Source organism: Diuraphis noxia, unplaced genomic scaffold (assembly GCF_037042655.1).
Source record: "Diuraphis noxia isolate RWA-SAM2 unplaced genomic scaffold, SU_Dnox_SAM2 contig0004, whole genome shotgun sequence".
In the NCBI taxonomy this organism is placed as follows: domain Eukaryota; kingdom Metazoa; phylum Arthropoda; class Insecta; order Hemiptera; family Aphididae; genus Diuraphis; species Diuraphis noxia.
In genome coordinates this window covers 69,354,968-69,380,282 of record NW_028301714.1, presented here as the reverse complement: position 1 = coordinate 69,380,282, position 25,315 = coordinate 69,354,968, and the positions used below count along the sequence as shown (strand labels likewise).

Here is a 25,315-nt window from a genome sequence, read left to right as displayed (position 1 = left end):
CTTATATATACCTGTATTGTTCAGTGCCGCACGGATATTGGATTATCACATACGATTCAAATCTGAACGCGTACGGGAATTATATACATATATTTTTTGAACTTCAAGGTAGATTATTAAATTATTTACATTATTACATCGCAAATTCGATCATACTTATCGTACTTTATGGATCTTACGGTTGATTATGCAATGGTCCGACCATTATGGTCGTATAGTCAATAGTCATTATACTGCACGGATATAGGTGCTTGATAAATGATAATATTATATAATTCATTATTAAAATAATATATTTTATTACAATTATCTATTCTATTTTAATTACCTTGGACGCCTGGAAATGCCCATCACGCGTGTTAAATATTAAATTGGGACCAACCGGTATCAATCGCCGGCACCGAACAGTTAAAATTTATAAATTATTATCAATAATAACAAGATGACAATTTTATTACAATAAACACTTCGATAACAATAATTAATATTAATAATAATAGTAATAATATGTATACGCGTATTATTTGGCAATGTAATGGAGGAACTATTGGTATAATTGTTTATTTTATTTTTTTTAAGTTTATTGAGGCTTCAAAAATAAAGGTTTTTAGCCTAAATTTGATCAAAAAATTGTTTAATTATATCATATTATTTTATAATACCTATATTATGTGGGGGCGAAAGGCGTATGATTATGATACATATTTTATTACTTATATTATATGCGAGTATCTATCCTGATCCTCGCTGCACACTGGGTTTCGTAAAACAATCAAAAAGTATACTTTTGAAAATACTAATACACAAGTGAAAGGCGCCTTGCAACAATCAGATTATAAGTCACAATATTTCGGGAAGTGACAGTGATGGGAACAAATTGGATACCTAATTTTTAAACGGTCATCTCGAAAATTTAACTCATCCAGTTGTAGGAACATCATCAATTGATTTTGCATTATGCATTTATGCCGTAGGATAGATGTGTGCAGTCCGGCAGTCGTCTCCGTCTTCTACAAGATGGACAAGACAGCAATGCACAGCAGGACCAATTTTGTGTGTTGTTAGCTTTAATAATATTACAGTGAATCGACCAATTATTAAACTATAAAGTATAAAGATCTTATATATTATGTGTTTGTGTGACGGTTTTTTATTATATATTAATTTTTAATCGAGTTATGAGCATACATACCTACTTACACAAGTACACAGCCTATATAGCTCTTATCTTTGATTTTGACAATATATGAATTATTAAGGCTATTACTTTTATATAACAAAACAGAATTTCGGGTTCTGCTGAATGCAAATTTGATAACATGTTGTACCATTGACTATATTGAATATACATATATTATATACTGTACAATATATTTTACTCAATGGCTACGTTAGTAAAACGGAGACAATAAATTTGGGCGAGACGCGTCCTCAAAGAATTATAATAGTATGTCAACGTCTTCAACGACAGTAATAAAAGTCAGATGATAATTATTGTATTATAAATTATAATAGATGTAATACCATAGCAGTATGGCACCATAATAATGGTTATATTATTTTTATCGTAATCAGTTAGGTTATTCGTAAGTAGTAAAAATAATGTTATATAATACGCTATGTGACATTTATGTGTCATCATTCCGTCAAGTACTCCGGTACTCATGTTTTATGTCGACGGAAACGAACAATTCACATTGTCTCAAAAGAGACCACGATTATCGTACTACTCAATAATACCTATATAATAGATTATTGATTATCCGTGAAAATAACAAGATATAAATATAAATATAATATAATATTATGTTGTTGCCAACATGTGACTCGAGCATCTTGAATCTTATGATATTGTAAATTGCAATCCAATATTATTTGAGTCACGCACAATAATTGATTATTATGAGTATTGAGTAGTAATATTTTCTTACGATGATGAACTTGTATACCATGAAATGATTTATTATTTATATAGGTACGCATAATTTATCCGTTCGAGCCTGCTGCAGTACTTTTTCCCACGACTTTCTACACTTGTACCGTTTATTGTACGACGTCCGCGGATACTAGTTATACCAATATGGCAATATAGGTAGGTATAAACGTATAGAATACGATAACATAGCAAAGTGCTTAGCCTTCTATCGATGGTTATTGGTTGACGAAGTATGGCAACGTTGTGTTTGACGAGAATTAGTTTTAGGCATTAGTCATTAGAAAATTACTTAAGTGAATAACCAAATATTATGTAATGTACTTAGAACTTTCGTTGACATCGAAATAATTATTAAATAACCAAATTGTATATCAATGTTATTTATATAAGAACTTAGAATAACACTTGGGTAGGTCGTGAACAGTATATAAACATAATATTGAAATTATTAGGTACGCATAATTTTACATTTTATATTTTACACATAATTACACGGGAGAGTTGTAAGTATTGTAACAATAATAATAATTTTATCCATTAGGTACGAATAATCATAGGTATCACATAATAATTCTACAAAATAACCAGCAGGGAATTAGAAATAATATGGCCGGCAGCAAACCCATCTTAAATTATGGATTATTTTAGATCTTTGTATCTTGACTAAAATAGTTTATGTCGCTTCAAAAAATATCTACCCATATTCCATTACAAGACCAAAATACACGTAACACTCGGAGTGTAGTGTGGTGTGTCACGAAGTCTACAAGTACTTAAGTATACAAGATGTTCAAAATAATTGGAAATGGTTTGAGTAATGGTTGCATATTTCTTTAACTAAACTATACATACATATATATATATATATATAGCAATAACAGATAACATGACTGCACATTTATTAGGTAAAATAGTTTTTAATCATCTCATTAATTAGGCATTCGTATTTCATATCATCGATTATCAGTTCCATAATTATTATTCTTATAGCGCAATAATGATCGTCTCCAATTTTTTTGATCACAGTATAGAAATAATATAATATATATTATATATATTATGCACTTTCACGAATTAAAATCTATTATCAATTCTGTGGTGGCGCGTCACACGGATGGATTTTACGTTTATTAAAAAAAATTATCATTTTAGACGTCATTACGAAAGGTACCTACGTCACGACGGACGGCTCATAATCAAACAATCAGTCTGACGATATTGGTTTTTGTAGAGTTCAGTCGCACACTGACTGCACTAAACTGTAAGCTCGCAAGTCCTATTTATAAAAGTCCCAATTAATTGCATAGTATTATTAAACTAAATATACATGTACCTAGCTTGAGTTCACATTGGACTTGGATTATAAAAACTTTATTTTCATAAGTTGTAATAAACGTTCTATTGGTGGCAATCACAAGACACACATTAAAAAAAAAAATGGATTCTAATGCGACCCAAATAGAGTTTTCTTTTTTAAAATAGAATAGAAATCATGAAAATTTGCAGACTGCTCTTCGAAACGTGATGATAGTTTTTATGTAATCATTTTTGACCGTCGAAATATTTTGATTTTATTCTTTCCGCATGGGTCACCGAAGCGCATCGTAACTAGAAATTGCTCGAATTTTTGCGACTTGATATAGATAACTGGCTACAATACGATTGAGCATAAAACTCCTTTTTTACGACACGCTGATCAAAGGATATAGAAATACAAAAGAAAACCTACCCAAATGAGCATACAAATGATATACGCGGTGTTGCCATTTTCAATTTTGAACTATACTATACAAGAATATTTAATTAAATAATTATAAATTATAATCATTCAAAATATGGTATGAGTTAAAAATATCCTATGCAATTATTGTTATATATTATTATTATTTAAATCCATATTAGAAAAATGAACTGAACTTTTTAATGCTGCACGTCTGCAGTCACGACTTCATATAGGCAATCGAACACTATACATAAACTAAATTATTTCTATATAATAATTTTTCAATCGCTACTCATGGTAATAAGCTTTTATTTTTTCCCAAATGCTGAATGTTTAAAACGTTCCGTCATTAACGGTCACTATATTACGGATAAAACTTAAACTTATTACTCTGGAAGTCGATGACTAATTAATTAATCGATAACATTGTCGGAAAAGCTGGACTTGTGACTTGTTTAAGTTTTTTATCATAATATTTTTTTTAATATTCCGTTATAAATGTAATAAAATACAAAATTTCGACCATGTGAACGTGTCAATATCGCAAAAAATATTCTATGCTCAATCGTATCGCTAAAAAGGTCGATGCTCAATCGTATTATTATTATAAATAATTATGGTTGTTCTGATAACCGTGTAACGAATATTCAAAAATACTTCCGATCGAATAAATGAAACAAAACTATATTGCCGTGATCTACCGATTTTTATAATAATATTCTAAATCATAAACACTGTAAAATACCATCATACATAATATATCATATATATTTTAGTAATTATTATGTGATTTTTTGCTGTTGTCTCAAACGTATTATATAGGTATGCACACCCGAGAGATATGGTAAATTGATAACACTGTTGTTTGTTTTTCAGCTTTCTGGTCTGGCATTGTTGGCCTTGGGTCTGTTTACCCGGTATTATTCAACGAAAACTGAAGAGCTGGCCAACAAAGCATCCGGAGATGCGGCTGGTATGGCAGCTATGGCATTCATCGTCATTGGCGGAGCCGTGTTCATCGTGTCGTTCTTCGGATGTTGTGGAGCTATCCGGGAGAGCCATTGCATGATCACAATGGTATGACATAATAACATATATTATACACGCACAATAGACTATAATTGTCTACATGCTTTAAACTATATACAAATACATTTCTTTTTCGAAACAAAAAATGTACCTATGATAATTGCTTTAGGAGGTCGAAGTGCCTATTATTTTTTTAAAAACATTTTAGCATGACAAACCCTTCTAAGTATATCGAAATCAGTAAGGCGTTTAAATGTTCAGTTACGCACATTTGTTTTACGGCTCGGCACTGATAATAACACAAGTATTATCTCGTGAAACACTGTAGATAATAATACGACCTTTTTTTCTTTTTTTAAATCGTTTATTCACCAACATAGAAATTTATATGAAATTATAGGGACCTATAACCACCCAGAAAAGTTGGCCTTTGGCCCACAGAAAACTAGAGAATATGACCTGAGTATTCGGATGAGAAGTTTGTATATATTATCTTCCGCTAACACAGTTTCTTCCCATTTTGGCATAATATACATATATTGGCATCACTATCGCAATCATCATCGTATATTTTTGTTCGGTTCTCTGTTAAATTATTTTACTATTTTTGATGTCCGTTCAGTCGATTGTCCCGAATTGTTAATCGTATAGGCCATAGCCCATACTTAAATGTAAGTTATATCAATAGTTAAAACAACATTACCTACGTTATAATTTTGCGAATATAAAAATTGTACAATTGTTACGCACGGTTGATTTTATTCGGAATAACTTAAAACTGTTAGCCGTGCGTACGGCCACAAAATTACACGTTGTACGCAAAAAACGACATTTTTTTTTTGTCTTGTACGCCATGTAGTATAGGAAAATTTGACGTTCATACGCGGTAGGCATAATATCACCAACGGACAGTGAACTGAAAAAGTGCTTTTCAAATCGAATATTGAAATTAAATAGGTACATAGCTTTATATGTTATTAAGCCTTACGATTCGTTTACTTAAATTTGTTACTGCAGTTTATGCAGTTTCCCAGAAATCTCCACGTGTTCCCAGAAATTACCCACCTCTTATATTGCGTGAAATGAGCAAACGTTTTTTTCTCATTGAATCTATAAAATCTACACTGGCCCAACTGGCGAAGGAGATATCTTAACCCATCATCACTAATTTACTAATCATTTATTTACCTACACTATGCATATTTTGAACTAAATGGTTCAATCATGAACTTATAATCGTATTACTTTCTATATATTTTGTTCAATAGTCGTGTTTAAGACTGTCTAGTATTTGAAATAATTATATTAGCAATAATATACCATCAAATATTTTGCGGCACCTGGCCCAGAGGTGTGATACAGCCACAATGTTATATAGTTCAGCTTATCTCTTAAGTTTAGTACAAATGGCCACAGGACACATATCACACTATCTCAGCTGTCCAGTTCATCCTTGCTCTCCTCCTGTTATTAAATTCAGTACAAGCATGTAAATGACATACACACGCACAATCGCGATACTCACACGACTTCGTTTCAGTACGCAATGTTCCTATTGGCGTTCTTCCTGTTGGAGGCGGCCACCGGTGTTTTCTTGTACGTGAACCGGGGACAAGTGGAATCGATTACTCGAAAATCGTTGAACACCGTTTTTGAAGATTACTCGAATAAGTCGGAATCACGCACTTTTGTCGACGAAATCCAACACGACGTAAGTATATATTACAACATTTAAACATTGTTTGTTTGTTATTAGCATTATAATATAGTTAATAGACTAAAGCGGCCCCACTGGTAAGTGAGATTCTGCTTCGTCGAGGTTTCCAAATTGAACGCGAAATTCCGATTCCCTATGTATAATATGATTAATATGTATACTATAAATAAACATACTATACATATCTTATTAACATAGAATATGTGCCAAGTATGACTAATTATTATCTACGATAACATTTCTTATTATATTAGTTATATAAGTTTTAATATTTAAAATTATAATTAATAATTAATAAGTCGACATTGTATTAAATTAGTTTTGTAAATTATATTGTAAACGCGCATGATGGTTGACGAAGTCCAGCAGTATGTTTTTGGTGGATTTGAGGTGTATGAATAGATGTGCTGTGCTTTTGTTTGCAACAATGTAGCTATATTTGATAAGTGCGAGAACATTTTGGTGTTTATATTTGTTTTTTATAGGTTATTGAAAACACACGAATGGCATAAGGTTCGTGGAAAGGTTTAAGAAACCTTGCGCTAAGCGTGATACCGTAATAGTCAATTTTTAGGGAGGTTACATTTATCAGATTTGTCCTTATTATAATGTGTTGTGTGAATGTCAAGTATAAAAGTAATATGTTTTCGTGAACATAAATTATATATTATATACGACTTTTTTTCCCCCAAATTTATTGAAATGTAACAATACATAATAAACCACCACGTTTGTTGTAATTTAAATTAAGAATAGGTTCAACAATTATAATAATTACAATTTTTATCATCCACTTGTTCTATTTATTTTTAGTTCCACTGCTGTGGTGTGGACGGACCGAACTATTGGACCGAACGCAACGCGGCCGCTCTACCGCACACCTGTTGCCGAGATGATGGCGGCCAAGGGACAACGTGCTCAAAGGCCCAGGCGTGGCAGGACGGTTGTCTACAAAAGTCCATCGATTTGGTCAAAGGCCAGTCAGGCATGTTGTTCAAGATCATCATAGGAATCGCGGGTGGAGAGGTAAGCACGAAACAACGACTAATGGTGAAATTTTTTACACTTACAGTATTGAACTCTGGTTTTGTATGGTGAATAAAATTGGTGAAGAATCATGTAAATTTTATAAAATAATGTACACGTTATCTTTGTCTATATTTATGATACGTATTCAGTAAAATGTTGTTAGTCATCGCATCTAATCCATTATAGATACTATATAATGACTCATTATTATAGGTAGTAATCCTGTACTATCATACTATCGTTTTCACAAGTACGTGAGTCACATTATATAATATATATATATATATTTTAAATAATCGAGGACTAGAATATTTCAAATGGGAGGAAAAAAATGTCTATATTTCCGTACAAATTATACCCCTCGAAGTGGCTTTCAGCGCCACAACTAGGATTTATTTTCTATTGGGCTTTTAGAAAGTAAAAACTACATCACTCATCCTTATAGTGACAATTTTCAGATATTAAAAAATAATGTACTGTTAGAATATTTTTTAAATTAAAAAACATTAAAGATTTATAATTATTATACTATACGTTATGTTATTGTAGGTAAGGACCTAAGAGCCTCATCACTGCCTAATCAACAGCTGATGTTTAAAATCTTAATGATTTTTTAATAATAATAAAAATCAAAGTACTTATATAGTTTTAACTTTTAAGTAATCTTAGATTTTTGGTTCTCTATTTCGCCACTTTCTTTCCATCAAGTCACAACGGTCCACCTTCTGTATGCTGGTGCACTACAAGTCTAACATGAAAATGTACGTTCTTTCACATTTATTTTCGTAAGCTTGAATATCTGAAAATCAATACATATATATATATTATAACGTTTAAAGACAACAAATATATCTCTACAGTGCGTAAGGTTTTTAAAATGTTTACTTTAAAATCATACAGACGACGATCATCGATTTATCGTATACTTTTAGTGTTTTATAACAATGTCAACAATATAGTCTTTGAAAATGATGGTCATACAGTAATAGCACGGACTAGAACAAAACTTTTCTCTTATCAGTTTAACCCATTCAATAATATTCCAAATTAATAATTACTAATTAGTAAACACGGTTAGTAATAGGTATTTCTATGCGATACCTACACGAAATACTCATTATAAATAATACAATATATTTATATTTAATGTTACGTAATTGTTTGAGAATTATACTTGTGTTGTCGTATTATGCTGATAACGCGAATTGGCGATATCATTGTCAACATTTGTTTTGACGATTATTCATATTCTATTTTGTGTTTTTGGGGCGTAGCTTCAGTCTTTAGAGCGAAACGATTAATAATGTATACAATAATTATAACCAACTATTATAAAAATCATCTTTTTGAGGGAAAAACTATAGCCTGGTGATTTATTGTACTCATTATATTATTATCGCGCCTTCCTTATCTATATAGGTACTAATAAATAATATATTTTAAATAAATTTAAATGTACAGTGTTTTTATTTTTTTAAAGATAGTAATTTTAATTAGATATCTTGTTCTATTTATCTATTATTTCGTTAATTGATTTTTGACAACTGTTTTAGTTCAAAAATATATATTATATAGTTATTTTTTTTACTAAACAAATTATAAGGTATATGCAAAATTTACTTTGGTAAAATGGGGGTGAGAATGTTTAAAAGAAGACCACCTTGTATACACGTATATACTATATTATACATTCAACAGCGGAGTCCTCAATTCTATAGTGAATATTTATATTATATAGGTACGATTATTTAAAATTTGGTCACTTCTAAGTGTGACTAAATCGGCTAAGTTGTAAGCAATAACAATTTTATCAAAATCTGTTTAAAATGTCTATTTAAGCTGAACGCGTTATTTTGTTGCAGCTGATTGGAATCGTTTTCGCGTTGTGCCTGGCGAGTAGCATACGGAACGAAGAACGTCGACAAGGATACGCTTAACTTAATGTGGCAGATGCACGATATACATAATTTTATACAATTAGTATAACTCTCTTTGTCTCACATTCTATTGAGGAAAACTATTCCTTTTCTTAACATATTTATAACAATAATATTACATTATATGCCAGTTTGTTGTCCCAATTCAAAACCGACCGTCGTGAATATAATTTTAAATATTTTAATTGTTCGTGTCACATTAATACAAAAAATCACACTAACACTCACACACACACACACACATATATACATACACACGTACGTACATACATACATACTTACATACATACAGAAACACACAAATAAATGCACGCTACCATTCGCACGGCGACGTGAAGATGTTAGATTTGTAAAATACTATTTTTTTTCACGATTTATTAATGTTATAAAATATTATTTTAAGATTATAATATGTACACGTGTTATAATAATGTATGAAAAAAGGAATAATTATTATAATGTATAAAATACTTTTTTTTGTTTTAATCTTAGGGTATTAAAGTGTAAAAAATGAATATCTGTTTTTGTTTTAATTTTATAATTTATATTATTATTATAACTTTTATTAAATTATTCCGTGTATTCAAGTAAAATATTTAATTTTTTTAAATTCTTGAATATAATTCCATACATTATAATAATAACTGTAGCATTGATGATACCTTATAAAATTTCAAGCTTAATTAATTTTCATTAACTCGGACCGTTTACAAACATTGTCTATCGTATACGTAGGAAATACAAAGGCTAATAATTTGTTTTTCACTATACGCACGTCATAACAACCGATAGCTATATTATATTGTATATAATTTAATGAAGATGGAAAAATCTGTGTACGTCACAGTGGGGCAATTGACATCGAAAGCTGGCAAAAATAGCATTTATCAAATTTTACTTATCTTATCGAATTATTATATGTATCAATAATGGAGTTCATACTGCATAGTTTACTGGTTTAGTGCACGTGTTGTGGCTTAAATTGATTTAGTTACAGCAGTCGTAATATAAGTCCACAGTGTTGCAGTGTAAATCCAACAGAATAATATTATTTTACAATTTAGTTTTTTTCTGTAACTTAGCGATTGTTTGTGTATTCAATTCAATTTATTATGAAACCATTAGCTATAGGTAAGTTACGTAACGTTTAATATATACGTTTTACCGAGTTATACATAATATTTACCTAGATAACTAATAATAATAATAATAATAATAATAATATATTTGTATCACGAAAATGATATATAATTTAAGTTCACTTCCAAGGCTTTCCAAGCATTTAAAATTGCAAAATATAATACTTAATAGAGTATTCTATTACCTTGTTAAAAAAAATGTTGCCCATATTTGCCCCATTTCGTGTAAATAAATTCTAACTGGACGACATATACCAATTTCACTTGAAAAAAATTGCTTTATTTTTTTTCGGAGGGAAGGTGGGTCTAGTGTAACTAAATATTTAAAGGGGTTTTAAGAAATGTACAGTATTCCCATAAAAGAGGAATATACAAAGTGTTTAAAAAGTTTGGTAATAGTTATTAGATTTAATGGGACTGATAAACGATATATGATACTATAATTAATGAGTTTATTAAAAATGTTACCTTAGCAGTGTTATATGTTATTTTTCTGTGTATGCATTAAAATACACAAACCGTAATTAAAGCATTTCCAAACTTTTTGAACACATCATTTATGTACTATCTCATGTCTGTATTAATTATTGCTAATTTTGATAGTAGGTACCTATAGAAATATTATGTTGATGAAAACAAACGTCATAATTAGTTTAAAAATGTTTGTATAGGAATGAATTCGAGCACTGTTTTGATAACCAGACAAAAATTATATGATATAATTAAAAGTTCTGGATGTGAGACTATTGATGAAAAATTTAATTTGATAAAAATCGAAATAGAAAAACGAGTGAAAAACTGTGAGCAAAATGATTTGAAAAAAAAATTGTCTTATTTCAAGTCTGAATATAAATCTCGTTGGGAAAAGGCACATAGAGTGGAAGAACGATTTATTGTAGAAAATAAATAAAAACTGGTTAAATGCTTCTATTAAATTTGTATCTTTAAATAACCAGAATAATCGTGGTCGTCCAGTAGTGGCATTTGAGATGAGTAGAGAACGAAACAAGCGGAAAAGAACTCAAGAACTGAGAAATTATACGTCTGTTAATGTGTTAAGTCATGCAACACAGATGAGCTTAAGAGCATCGGGACAAGTTGAAGCCGCAAAGTTACTGAAGGAAATAACTACATCCACTCCCACACGTGCAAGTAGATATAGAAAAGTATTTAAGAAGCAGTCTGCACAAGCACCTAAAAAACTATCGGGTGAAGATGCTCTAGCTGTTATAGTAGATGCAAAGCTATCTAGACATAAGTACAATATTATTCGGATGAGTGCCCCAGATAAATTTCCACCATACAAAGTCGTACAAGAAAGTAAAAAACAGTGTTATCCAAAACCAGAAAACATACAAGTAACTTCTACAATCGCAGAAATTTCTTTACAAGCATTACTTGATCACACAGTAGAACGATTATTTTTAGTGCAAAAGCCTGTTATTGTCTTACTCCCAGAAAATGAATTAGATAAGTTCGTTTTGTATTCAAAATGGGGCTTTGATGGCAGCTCTGGACATAGTTCATATAAACAAGCTTTTTGTAGTCCCGAAGCCAGTGATTGGGCTGTATTTATTACAAGTATAGTTCCACTTCGCTTGGTAAACGGTGACCAAATTATATGGCAAAACCCACGTCCTGCATCAACTAGATATTGTAGGCCTATAAAAATTGAGTGTATAAAAGAATCTACAAATACATCTATAGTTGAGAAAGAAAAAGTTCAGAGTCAAATAAATAAGTTAATAAATAGTATTGTGACTTTTGATAACAAATCATTTATTTGATTTTAGCAATGGTTGATGGGAAAATATGTAATGCACTCACAGATACGACATCAACACTTAAATGTTTCTTGTGTGGTGCAACATCGAAACAGTTTAATTTAATTGATGAAATGGTTAAACGAGAGGTAAAAACTGATAATTTATCTTTTGGGATATCAGTTTTACACGGGTGGATTCGTTTCTTCAAATGTCTCCTCCATTTGTCTTACAAATTACCGCTAAAGAAATGGCAAGCTAGAGGAGATGTGGAAAAAAAAATTTTTTCAGTAAATAAGCTAAGAATCCAAAAAGAATTCAAAGACAAATTAGGATTTTTTCTTAGGACAAAAATTTTGTATTTATTTATTTATTTATATTTTACACCGTTTGTTATATATTCTCCCTTATATCTAAATTTTTATCTTAAAGCTTAACATTTATGTTGAGTATAATTACTTAAAAGTCCGTTATTTAAAATTTTATTCTACTTATAACTAAAATTTTCCTTTCAAATCCGTTTATCTTTTTTAAAACTTAAAATTTCTCTTAAAACCTATAGTCCGTATTAATCATTAAAAAATCCGTTATTCAAACATTATCTCACTTATTAAAAAAAAAAAAATTTTCTTTCACTTTTTATTTTATCTCTCTTAAAACTTAAATTTTCTCTTAAAACCTATAGTCCATATTAATCACTAAAAAATCCGTTATTCAAACTTTATCTCACTTGTTAAAAAAAAATTTTATTTTTCACTTTGTTTATCTCTCTTAAAACTTAATTTTTCTCTTAAAACTTATAATCCGTATTAATCACTAAAAAATCCGTTATTCAAACTTTATCTCACTTATTAAAAAAAAATTATTTTTCACTTTGTTTATCTCCCTTAAAACTTAATTTTTCTCTTAAAACTTATAATCCATATTAATCACTACAAAATCCGTTATTCAAACTTAATCTCACTTATTAATTAAAATTTTTCTTTCACTCTTTTTTTTTTATCTCTCTTAAAACTAAAATGTTCTCTTAAAACGTATATTCAGTATTCATTCCATGAAAATTCTCTTTTCAAAGCTGTATCTCACTTATTATTATATTTTTACTCGTAAAAAAGAAATTACTTAAAATTATAAATTAATTAAAACTGAAACAGACTCCCTGTATTAATTATATTTTTGAATATTCAATGCTAATTAATGAAGGCCTAGAAATTGAGTACCAAGAAAATAATAATGATGATAAAAAAATGACACCAAAAAATGCATTCGTATCTAACTAGAAACATCAATTTGATAAAATAATTTCCCAGAAGCCCTAAGTACTATATACTACTTTGCGCGTCCGGAATTTGGATCTGATAGACGGATCGACGATTCGAACCTTCACTGGACCAGAAAAAAATTAAAAATATAATAAGTGAAATGTGTGGAACTGTGGACATCGTGAATATCACAACTGTCATGCTGGAAGTAATTCGAACTTCCGTTTTCTACGCATAAATTTATATACATAATAGTAAATGCACATGCAACTGGGCCAAGTGCATATTAAATAGATATTATAGTTTAGTGATGTGTTTGCGTGTAGAACGATGTTATGTAAAACCTATAAAAAATATGTGACGGCTGTCTAGTAAAGATCTGCAAATGTTAAGCAAAAATTTGAAAATTTAATCGAAAGAAACGTTTAAATTAAAATTATATGTTTGCTTAAAGTTTGGTCATCTCTCTATTGGCAGCCCTGTACGTCTTATGAAAAGAATGTGGGAGTTCCGGTAGATCTTCGATCTGGCACTGTAACTAAGAGAGTGTATTATTAGAAGGTTCCGGTTCATCACTATATGTATATGACTGGATGTATTATGTCTCGTTGTTTTACAAATTTATTTTACTATGTATAGTCATTATTGTACTACACAAAAACCTGGTTGAACTTTCAACTCTCGAGCATCCACGAATAATATTTTTAAATTACAACAATTAAAAAATGTAACTTTTATTTTGCATTTTTAAGACTTTGTTATATTTTTAGAGCATTTATTGATATTTTAATGCATTTTTATGGTTTTTAAGACATTTTTTCAACATTCATTCTAAAAAAAAAATAAAAATACCTAAATATGTATTATGCTACGAAATTATGCTAAGAAACAAAAGGTAAAAGTATTACGAATATACCTATCTAAATTAAAATAAAATGGACAGAAGATGTATTTTTTTTATAAGTTTTAAATTCAAAATTGGGTTTTTATTGAATATAAATACATTTTTAAAGTTTTTTAGGGCATTTTTTTAGTGCATTTTTTTGGTGTTAAAGCATATTTTTAAGGCATTTTTCTTGTTTTTTAGAGCATTTAAATCCGTTCCCTAATGATGAACATTGTTTAAAATTCACAATTTCCATGAATATTATCAAATTTCAAGCAATTAATACTAATACAATTTTTTTGCATTTTTACCACGCTAAATTAGATGTTTATACTTTACCATATATTTATTACTACTGTTTTTCCCAATATTTAACAATATACAATATAAATATTATTTTATCTTTATATATTATTTCAAAAATAGTTATTGTGGTTAGCATTTATTTTAATCATGCCAGTTGGGTGATTAAATTATTACTTTGTTATAGTCACTACCGATTTAGCTTTAACGTTCGAGAGTGCTGATCAAGCACAATCTAGGCCACTGTTTAATGTCTAACCTGAATTTATGTAGGACTGATAATTTAATTTTTTAAAATCACCCATATCACAAATGTCCAATTTAAAAATCAGCTTTATCCACTTTTAAAAATTGTTCAGTAGAAGAAAAAAGTGTTTAATTTAATAGGTATATCATTTTTTAACAAAATTATTTTTGTGTAATGAAAAGCACGTTGTATTCTGTACACATTTTTAGATCATAAATTGAAGAAGCACTATAGAGGCATAGTTAATAATCTTATTTAAAAAAAATTAATTTATGTTAAATGGTAGGCGGTTTTGATGACTCTGAGTAGGTAATTTTTCCAAATTTGATCGTTATTAATGCGTCAATCGCGAAGATCTATGATAATTAAAAATATGTTTGTATCTTCAGCAATTAAAATAACAATCTCAACCTATGTTCCATGTATATAATAAAAATTAAAAGGATTAAGTTCCATATCGTATCTCACTTAAGACTTTAAGAGTGAGAATCTTGCGGATAATTTTGACTCTGGGTAAACCGCATATCGGAATACTACCCACCTAACTATAGAAATCTAAAATCATTTGGAATATAATAAGAAAAACAACCACTATTGTTTACAAGACAACTATTATATATGAGACTTATCCAACTTCTTCTTTTTTTTTTTTTAATTTGCTTTTTTTATTCAACTATAACATACATCGCCATGTTTAGGATATCAAAAGAAGTCGATTTGTTTAGAAGTAGGTATAGAGATCTACTATATTAATAATCAAAGCTTTTCGAAGTTCCTAGAACCCGATTGAATATATGATTGTTTAGGGAAAAAGACAGATACAGTCAAGCATTATACTCAGGTGCGGACTGGGAGGGTACCGGCCTACTATTCAAGGAAAGCAGGCGGCCCACAATGTATTATTTCGGGAATTTTTAAATGTATTTGTTTCACATAATTGATATTTGGTAGGATTTAAGGTGATTAGAGGGAGGCACTTTCTTATAACCTTTATATTCAACAACCATGATTAGTTATGGGATGTTATCCATAATCCATGTCCCATGATTACTATACAAAATAAATTTTCTTTTTACTATAAAGTATACGCTTTAAAATAATACACAAAGAATTAGTGGAGTATAATAAAAATACCATATTATTTATTGTGAATTAATTTATTTTATTTTGAAATAATAATTAAAAATATCTTTTTTTAAAAGGTTTATAACAAATATTAAACGTACCTACCTTAAATATTAAAAAATTATTGAAAATATACTAATAATTATTTATTGTATATTTAGTATAGTAATATAAAAAAAAGAGATAATAATCATTTTATGTATACTTAAGATAATAATTTAGACATAATTGAGGATGAAGATTTTAAATATTATTCTATAATATCTTCCAATAATATTTGATCTAATATTTCTTTTTCAACTGACATAAGAATGAAAGCCTCTAAATTATCATTCGATATTGATGTTCTCAGACGATTTTTTATTATTTTCAATTTACTGAAAACCCGTTCGCAATTCACTTGGCTTATGGCTAATGTTAGAACATATTCAATAGTAGCACATAAATTAGAATATGTTGGCAAATGAAAATTAAGCAAATTAAGCAGTTTATATACACATAGCAAGCAATTATCACGATTATGTATAACAATTGTGTTATGTTCAAATTCTAAAAAAAAAAGATATTTATAATCAACCATCACTTACCAACCATTATATACCTAAATAACATAATATACATACTTGTCTTGGATATTTCACAATCCCATTCAAGGTTAAGGTCTTCATAATCAATATAATTTTGTATAAAATCATTGTCTTCATCAGAAGCGTTGTATATATGACTAGTTTTTTTGCACAAAGTTTCCACTAACTGACTATATATTGTAGCAAAATATTCCAATTCATTAATTAATTTTGATCGTTTAACTGATGAAAGTATTGAAAGTTGATTTAATGCTGACTCAAGAATAAATTTGTTTTTCACATCGTTATAGTATTTTGGTGACAGATATTGCATATCAGCAATAATACATTTATTATTAGTAAATCTGTCATTTAAACTAGTTTGCAATTGGTCAAGAATGCTTTGAAATATTTCAATTTTGGGTGCTTCATCATTACACATTTCATCAAACATCTGTTTCTAACGTCTGATCCTCGTCTCATGGGAAGTCAACTTCAACAGTTATTTCTTCAGATATTGTAGTTTTGACAAAGCTGCCATTCATTTTTAAAGCAAAATCTTTAGATGCCTTTAGAATATCTTCAAAATTTAATCTTCTTACATCTACAATGCACTTGTCTACCATTAGAAAAGCATTTAAGGTATCTAAGTTTTTTGTTTGTAGGTATGTGGAGGTAGGACAAACACTTCAAAAAAATTGGAAGGGAAATGTGAGCTGTTATTATAATATTAAATTCACACAATTTATCTTTTAATGAAATAGCTTCAGATGTTGTTTTTGGGTCGAAAGTTTTAGATGTTTCAACAAAATGTAATGCATTTATTATTAATATAAATAAACAATCATCTCCTTCAAATGCCCATTTTTATGCCTTTTCACGGGACCACCAACGAGTTGCACCTATTTTCTGGAGCCTTCTCATTTTTTTTTTTGGCCAGTTCCAAGTTTTTCTTGTGTTTCCTTCCAGAGAGTCATCCTTTTATAAGAATCCGAAAAAAAAGTGGCTAGTCTGTTCAACAATCCAAATAAACTTAAAGCTGCCACATTTCCACGAATATCACAAACACATAAATTTAAGAGATGCGCATAACACCGAATGTACACACTATTTTTATTTTCCGTCTTTATGTGGGCACGCAATTCATTGTATTGTCCCTGAATATTAGCTGCACCGTAAAAAGAAGATCCAATAATGTTTTTGAAAAGAATTCCATGCTTAGAAATGACTTTTACATGGAATTAGATTCCCTTTCCTGAAGACTCTGTTACCTCTACCACACTAAACAAGCGTTCTTTGACTTTTGAGTTGAAAACATAACGCAAACAAATAGCTGCTTGATCATTAGCTCCTATGTCTTGAGAGCTGTCCACCTATAATTTAAATTAAATAATTATAAATTGTTTGTTTTAGGTATTTTTAAATGTTAAACATAGCTGAATACTAAATTGCCGATCACCTAATTCATTTTTCATTATTTTCCGCATAGTTACTAATATAGCTTCTATTACTTTATTCACTGTAGTCTTTGATAATAATGTTATTAAAGAGCCTCTTCCTTTAGAATGAGATTCAACATTTTCTCTACGTTTTTTGCTGCATTAAATTGCTTCAGTTAAATATATTTTTTAAACAGCATCGCGTTCTGCAGTAAATCTTAAAAGATCCAAGAAGTTCCCATGATTAATATTTAGGTCTTCAAGATCGTTTAAGCCTTCATTAGTACCTCGATAGGATAAATTTTGTTTTCCAATAAATTTAATTATTTCAAACAATTGTTTGATAACATGGACTCTTTCCATAACTTGTTTTTTTCTGATGTTCATTATATCCCTACTTACTACAAATTCTATGTTATTTTGGTTTATTGCTAATAAATATGCTTCGACAGCTAATGAGTGCCCTTTACTATTTTCATGAGATCAATAGCAGAATATATATTTTTGAAATTAGTGCAACCACTGTTAAAATTACTAAGTACGGAGGATGTATTAAATGCTATGCATATAGTACAATATATATACAGCCTTCACCTCATTTTCATTTGTATTGATTTATATTTAATAACTTTTTTTTAATTACTTTAATATTGGTGACAATTCGTTCAAAAAATGAAATCGCTCTAAATCTTGAACATACTATATAAAAAATACTACATCAAATACTGGCTTGAAAATCTGGTGTGGTCAATAAAGTCTATAGTTACCAAATAGATTTACGAAAAAACAAATAAATATTAAATAAACTGTGTACAAATAGAAGTAGTCTGCAATCACTCCGACCAAAAAATGGATAAGAAAAATTATCTATGCAATATCTGTAACAAATCATTCAACCAAAGTGGCCTATTGGAAATACATCGACACACACATAGTGATGAAAAACCGTATGTGTGCGATGTGTGTGGAAAATCATTCAGCACATGTAGCAGCTTAGCAGTACATCGACGTACACACACTGACGAAAAACCATATGTGTGCGATGTGTGTGGAAAATCATTCAGCATATGTAGCAGCTTAGCAGTACATCGACGTACACACACTGACGAAAAACCATATGTGTGCGATGTGTGTGGAAAATCATTCAGCACATGTAGCAGCTTAGCAGTACATCGACGTACACACACTGACGAAAAACCGTATGTGTGCGATGTGTGTGGAAAATCATTCAGCACATGTAGCAACTTGACAGTACATCGACGTACACACACTGGCGATAAACCGTATGTGTGCGATGTGTGTGGAAAATCATTCAGCCAATGTGGCAACTTAGCAGCACATCACCGTACACACACTGACGAAAAACCGTATGTGTGCGATGTGTGTGGAAAATCATTCAGCACATGTAGTAGTTTGACAAGACATCGCCGTACACACACTGGCGAATAACACACTTGTATACTTTATAACGAATATATTATTTAACATTTTGTTTATTTATTATTTGTTCTTTATTTAGTTACATAAATATAATTCATACAAGTTATTCTTATATAATATATAACTTAATATTATCTTAATACATATTAATCTACGTATTGAGCATAACTGTAAAGGTAACCCCCAGTATCGAATGTACTTACTATTGCTCATTTCAAAAATTATGTATAATAAATGTTGTTCTGAGAATTTTTTTGATCGCATAGAGTTATTAATTAACTCATTGATACTTCTATATGACAGTTAATCTTAGCTTTTTTGTTTTAAAATATATTATTTTTATTGATTTTTAATGATGTAAATATTATAATACAATATAACGAATTAACTTATATTTGTTGCTTCGCTCAGAATCTAAAATAGTTATCAGTTTCATCACCTACGGGATTCAAAACACGATGCATTTGTATATTTTTAAGGTTATTCATAAGAATGAATCGTAACCTTGGAGTGAATGCATTGGTCTATTTCTAAAATATAACGTATATAATATAATATGTGTGTATGCATACTTATATAATACAGAGTTCTCTCTGTAGCTCTCTTAAACAGCTGATTATAACAATTTTAATTTTTCGTTTTGTGAGCAGCTACAGCTGTTTAAATTATTTATTTATTCTCATTAAATTGAAAAATAAAGCGTGACATTTCACATCTATATAGATTCTATATTTGTGGTTTGAATATCGAAATATATGATCATTATGTATTTTATATTTTAAATGCATTGCTGTAAAAAGTAAAACGTATATACAATGATTACTCTCAACGATGCATTAAATAATAATATACCTGTCGACTGATAATGTTTAGTGCAATTTTTTACATAATTTAACGTATTTTTTAGATTAGTATCAAAGTATATTTTAGTAAATTCTGACTGATTTCACGAAATACGTGATTAAAAAGAAAACTATAAGTAATTAAAATTAATTAATACCTATCAGCTGTTCCCGTGCACTTCGTTGTCTGTTAAATGTACTAAATTTATATTACTCAAACTTTGTTTAATTCGTTATTTAATAATCGGTGTATGGTGTTCAAAACTTATCTTAACTTTTCAGTTACCTGGAATAAAAATTCTTATATGCAGAAGTATTATATTATCAGGTATATGTGTTATACCATTATTGGATATAAAATTTATATAATTATAATATAAAATTTTATGGCGTTATGTAATTTTTCACGAATTTGTATAATATTATCAGGTATATGTAATTTGTCACGAATTTTTTATTAAAATTATTAAAACTTATCTTAACTTTACCGTTACCTGGAATTATTAGTATATATTAATATATAGCTGAATTACCCGGCCTTTTTTTTTTTTTAAATTAATTTATTTTGGTTTATTGCTAATAAATATGCTTCGACAGCTAATGAGTGACCTTTTCTATTTTCATGAGATTCAATAGCAGAATTTATATACATTGTTCGCTCCGTGTGATAACAGAGCTGCCGCCGTCGGTGGTCGCGCTGTGTTGACCACCACGGTAATCGAATAGGTAATCAGTAACCATGTTCGTGGGCGTGGTGCGCCAGCAGCCGCAATGGTGGCAACACTACCGGTGACCGTTACCGGCGCTCGGCGCTGGCGAGGTCGGTCGTCCGCGTCACTTCTTCTTGTTGTTGTTCAACGAGTACAACACAGTAGTGATGGGCGATTCACGTCGGTGAATCGATTTAAATCGAAATTAAAAAATCGGCCAAAATGAATAGATTTTTCGATTTAAATCGATGTTTTTTCTTAAATGTTTTCAATGAAACTGGGTAAAAAGAATTAAGGCGTATCCTTTATTCCTTTCAAATTCATATTATCAAATACTATTTTATTTATTAATATAAAATATACATACATTTTTTATACAAATATTTTTAAGAATTCATTGTTATTAACAATACATAATTATTATTGATACATTTGAAAATATACAATTTTTAAAATGCTAATTTAAATTAATAACAAATATATTTACAAATAATATACAGATAATTATTAATTAAATTATACATATTTACAAATAATAAACAGATAATTACATTATACATATTTACAAAAGGCTGTACAGATAATTACATTATAAACATTTACAAAAAGCTGTACAGATAATTACATTATACATATTTACAAAAGGCTGTACAGATAATTACATTATAAACATTTACAAAAAGCTGTACAGATAATTACATTATACTAATCTAAATTCCAATCACTTTCTGAAAGAGATCCTAGGAACAGAAGCTTGTTTAGATGTTCACCCGTCAAACGATTACGACTATCAGTCATTACCTGCCCAGCTTTTGAAAATAAGCGTTCCGAAGGAACTGATGTCGCTACCATTGATAAATAGGGGTTAACAATTTTTTTTAAATAAGGGTAAATAGGCCCATGAGTGTCCCAAAATTTTAAAACATTTTCACCTAATGGCAGAGTCGGCTGATTTAAATAATGCCTTAAATCAGTTGGCATGTTATTTCTTATACTTGTTTCGTTTAATGTTTTTTTATTAACGAGCTCTTTATGGATAGACCATAAATTATCAGTGTCTTCATCATTAGAAGAATTGCCTGTATTAGAACTGGATTCATTACAATCAATTCTAAGATCTACAATTTTATTTTTAATGGTATTAATGGCTTTAGAACAAGCGATAGCATCATTACAATGGAGGGTTTTAAATCGTGGGTCAAGAATGGTAGCTATAGAGAGTATTTCTAAAAATTCGACTCTACCAAACCGTGATTTTAAATTTTGTAATAAATTATTTTTTAACTCGGAAGAAAGATCACTACCAACTTCTACCACCTCGATTTTTTTTAAAAGACAATGCATTAAGGGAATTATTTTACTGCCAGTGATGTAATTTTGGCCACATAATTCCTTTGTAGCAGCTTCAAACGGTTTAAGTAAACTTATCATTTTATTTACACTAAATAACTCGGAACCAGATAACATTGGTGGACCATTAGGAAACTTAACGATGGTAGATGCTATGCTATCCGAACAGCTTTTAAATCTATCCAACATATAAAATACAGAATTCCACCGGGTTGGGACAGATTGTTTTAATTTGTATTTACATATTTTATGTAGTTCATCTGATGCTGATACCGACTGTTTAAAAAATGTAACTAAATTTTTTACTTTAGTTATTATATTGGCAATATTTTTTGTGTCATCTAAAGCATTTTGAACTACGAGATTTAAAGTGTGCGCAAAACAAGGCAAGTGCTTTTCATTACCAAAGTAATTGTATACAGAACTTTTAATATTACAACCACTGTCGGTTACTACTAAAAAAACTTGATCTTTTTCAATCCCCCATCTATTTAACAAATCTTTAATCCACCCAACAATGTTATCCGATGTATGGCGCTCATCAAGCTCTAGAACGCCAAGTGTTGCACTTTCTAATTCTAATTTGGACATACTTAAATAGTGAGCTGTCATACCAAGAAAACTTTTTGTATTTAAAGTATCAGTCCATAAGTCTGTTGTTAATGTAACACTTTCAATGAGAGATAATTTATTTTTGATTTGAGTAGATAATATGTCATACTTGGAATTTATAAGCTGGGTAATTGTTTTCCTTGATGGTACTTTATACAAAGGCATTACCTTCTTCATAAAATGTTTGAAACCATCTTTTTCTGTAGATGACAATGGCATGTTGTTGCAATGGCTACAAGGTCTGAGACCACACATATATTGTTTAGAAAGTATTCACAGGATGTACGTGTTGTACATGTACAAATGTATCACGTAATGAACACAAGGAAAAGTTAGTTTCTAAAAGTATATCGAAAAGCCCACTGCGAATACTCAAGTGGGACCTTGTAGAAAGACAATGCATTCTGACTGTTGTCTTTCCTATATAAAGACGCTCGTAGGGCGATCTCAACACACTATTTCTGCGTGACGACTAGTTGACAGTATTCATGCTAGAGATATTTGTCTTAAGTTGTACATTACTCTGAGTGTTTAGAATAAACTTGTTAAAAATACTAATCTGTCAATAAATCTATAATAATATTTAAATTGACTACTGTGTTAAATTCATTTGATTCGACCCTTGTCAACCGAGCTCCATAACTGGTTCGCAACAGAAAAAATTTGGTGCCGAAACCAGGGATCTTTACAAACATCGTATCAACACGACGAAGATTTCTACCCGAATCATTCAAGGGAAATCTGATCAACTTCTCAAGAATAAATTCAAAACATCTGCCGTGGACCAGCGAGTTCTAGAAGTGTCGACATCAATTCAATGAAAAATTCAGTAATGTACAATAGTTGGTAAGCGTAACTCATATGTCAGATAGTCCGAAAAAACGTAGTAGTTTAAATATAACGTTAGACGATAGTCCTACGAAAGTAGAATTATCCAAAGCACAGGTTTTTGAGATTGTGGTGGGTACTCCGACAAGTGAAAAAATGTTAGGAGACAATAGTAACGCTGGGACAACACTGTCCACAGACACCACACTATCAGCTTGCTCTATAGGGCTCGATAAAACCGTGGAGCATGTAACGCGTATGGTACCCGAATTTAGTGGGGGTATCGATGAAAAATTAATATTTTTTATAAATGCATGCGAGTTAGTATCGGAAATAACTCCGGTAGCTAATAAGGACATAATGTTGAGAACTATCTTAACTAGAATAAAAGGGCAAGCTTACGAGGTGATAAGATATGAGGAAATCACCAGCTGGGGAATGCTAAAAACTTTGTTAAAAAACACGTATGATAAACCTATAAACGCGGCATACTTACAGATAGAATTATTTAGCGCGAAACAACGTTATAAGGAATCGTTAATAGAGTATGCCACTAGAATACGTAATCTGGTACAAGCGGTATCAGAAGGTAGCACCCAGGGAAAGAGCACGAGTGATGCTCTCGCCGTTAAAACCAATATAAGGGAACAGGCGTTATTAGTATTTTTGGAAGGGATTAATGATAAAATAAAAGTAATGGTAAAAAGTAAAAATCCCTCCACATTAGAGCAGGCAATACAAATTGCAATAATTGAAGATAAAAATATAACCCCAAGCGAATTAAAAAATAATTTTAATAATAAGGCTAAAGGGGAAGCGCAAAAATACAATAAAGGTAATTGTCATGTATGCGGAAAATACGGGCATTATGCTAGAGATTGTAGGTTTAAAAAGGGAAGTCCTAAAAATGAGGGTGGTAAATTTAGTACAAATAAACCTACAGCAAATACATATTTAATATGCACATATTGCTCAAAAAAGGGGCACACTATAGATAAATGTTATAAAAAGAAAAATAAAGATAAACGTGATAAAGGAGAAAATTCCAATTCGGGAAACGAAACCCGACCGCAGGAATAGAAAGTCCCTCTGTGGTTGAGGATTTAAGGGAAATATATGATATAAAACAAATAACGGTAGCAATGGAAAATCAACATATTAAAAGTAGGTCCAAACATTTTATGAATAATCCGATAGAATTTTTAGTAGATACAGGTAGTAGCGTAAATATAATTCGATTATCCGAGTTAACATCGGACACAAAGTTAATACCAGGTGAAACAATTTCCTTAAGAGGTATAAGTAGTACGCTAGAAACTACCATAGGTATAGTCGAGATACCGATTGAAATAGGAACCGAAACTTTTAAGAAAGTAAAATTTTATATAGTAAAAAATGATATGCCACTTATTAAAGCAGGTATATTAGGTAG

At 30.0% G+C, this 25,315-nt stretch overlaps 3 protein-coding genes across 3 annotated transcripts in view; 2 read left to right on the top strand and 1 right to left on the bottom strand.

Moving 5' to 3' along the window:
- Positions 1–9,964, top strand: part of LOC107170500 (CD63 antigen-like) — a 42,358-nt gene extending 32,394 nt beyond the window's left edge. Inside the window, exons 2-5 of the mRNA XM_015520637.2 lie at positions 4,536–4,736; positions 6,229–6,399; positions 7,219–7,431; positions 9,297–9,964. Of these exons, the coding sequence (XP_015376123.1) occupies positions 4,536–4,736; positions 6,229–6,399; positions 7,219–7,431; positions 9,297–9,371 (660 nt within the window). The 3' untranslated portion in view covers positions 9,372–9,964. The remainder of the gene's footprint in view (positions 1–4,535; positions 4,737–6,228; positions 6,400–7,218; positions 7,432–9,296) is intronic.
- Positions 9,965–16,436: 6,472 nt separating this feature from the next.
- On the top strand, positions 16,437–20,128 carry LOC149056422 (uncharacterized). The gene has a single exon (XM_089225603.1). The coding sequence runs from the start codon at positions 18,951–18,953 to the stop codon at positions 19,548–19,550; it is 600 nt and encodes a 199-aa protein (XP_089081729.1). The 5' UTR covers positions 16,437–18,950; the 3' UTR covers positions 19,551–20,128.
- A 1,670-nt stretch (positions 20,129–21,798) lies between these two features.
- LOC149056421 (E3 SUMO-protein ligase ZBED1-like) lies at positions 21,799–23,274 on the bottom strand. The gene has a single exon (XM_089227077.1). It carries the CDS (start codon positions 23,272–23,274, stop codon positions 21,799–21,801), a length of 1,476 nt encoding a protein of 491 aa, XP_089083203.1.
- Positions 23,275–25,315: the final 2,041 nt, after the last annotated feature.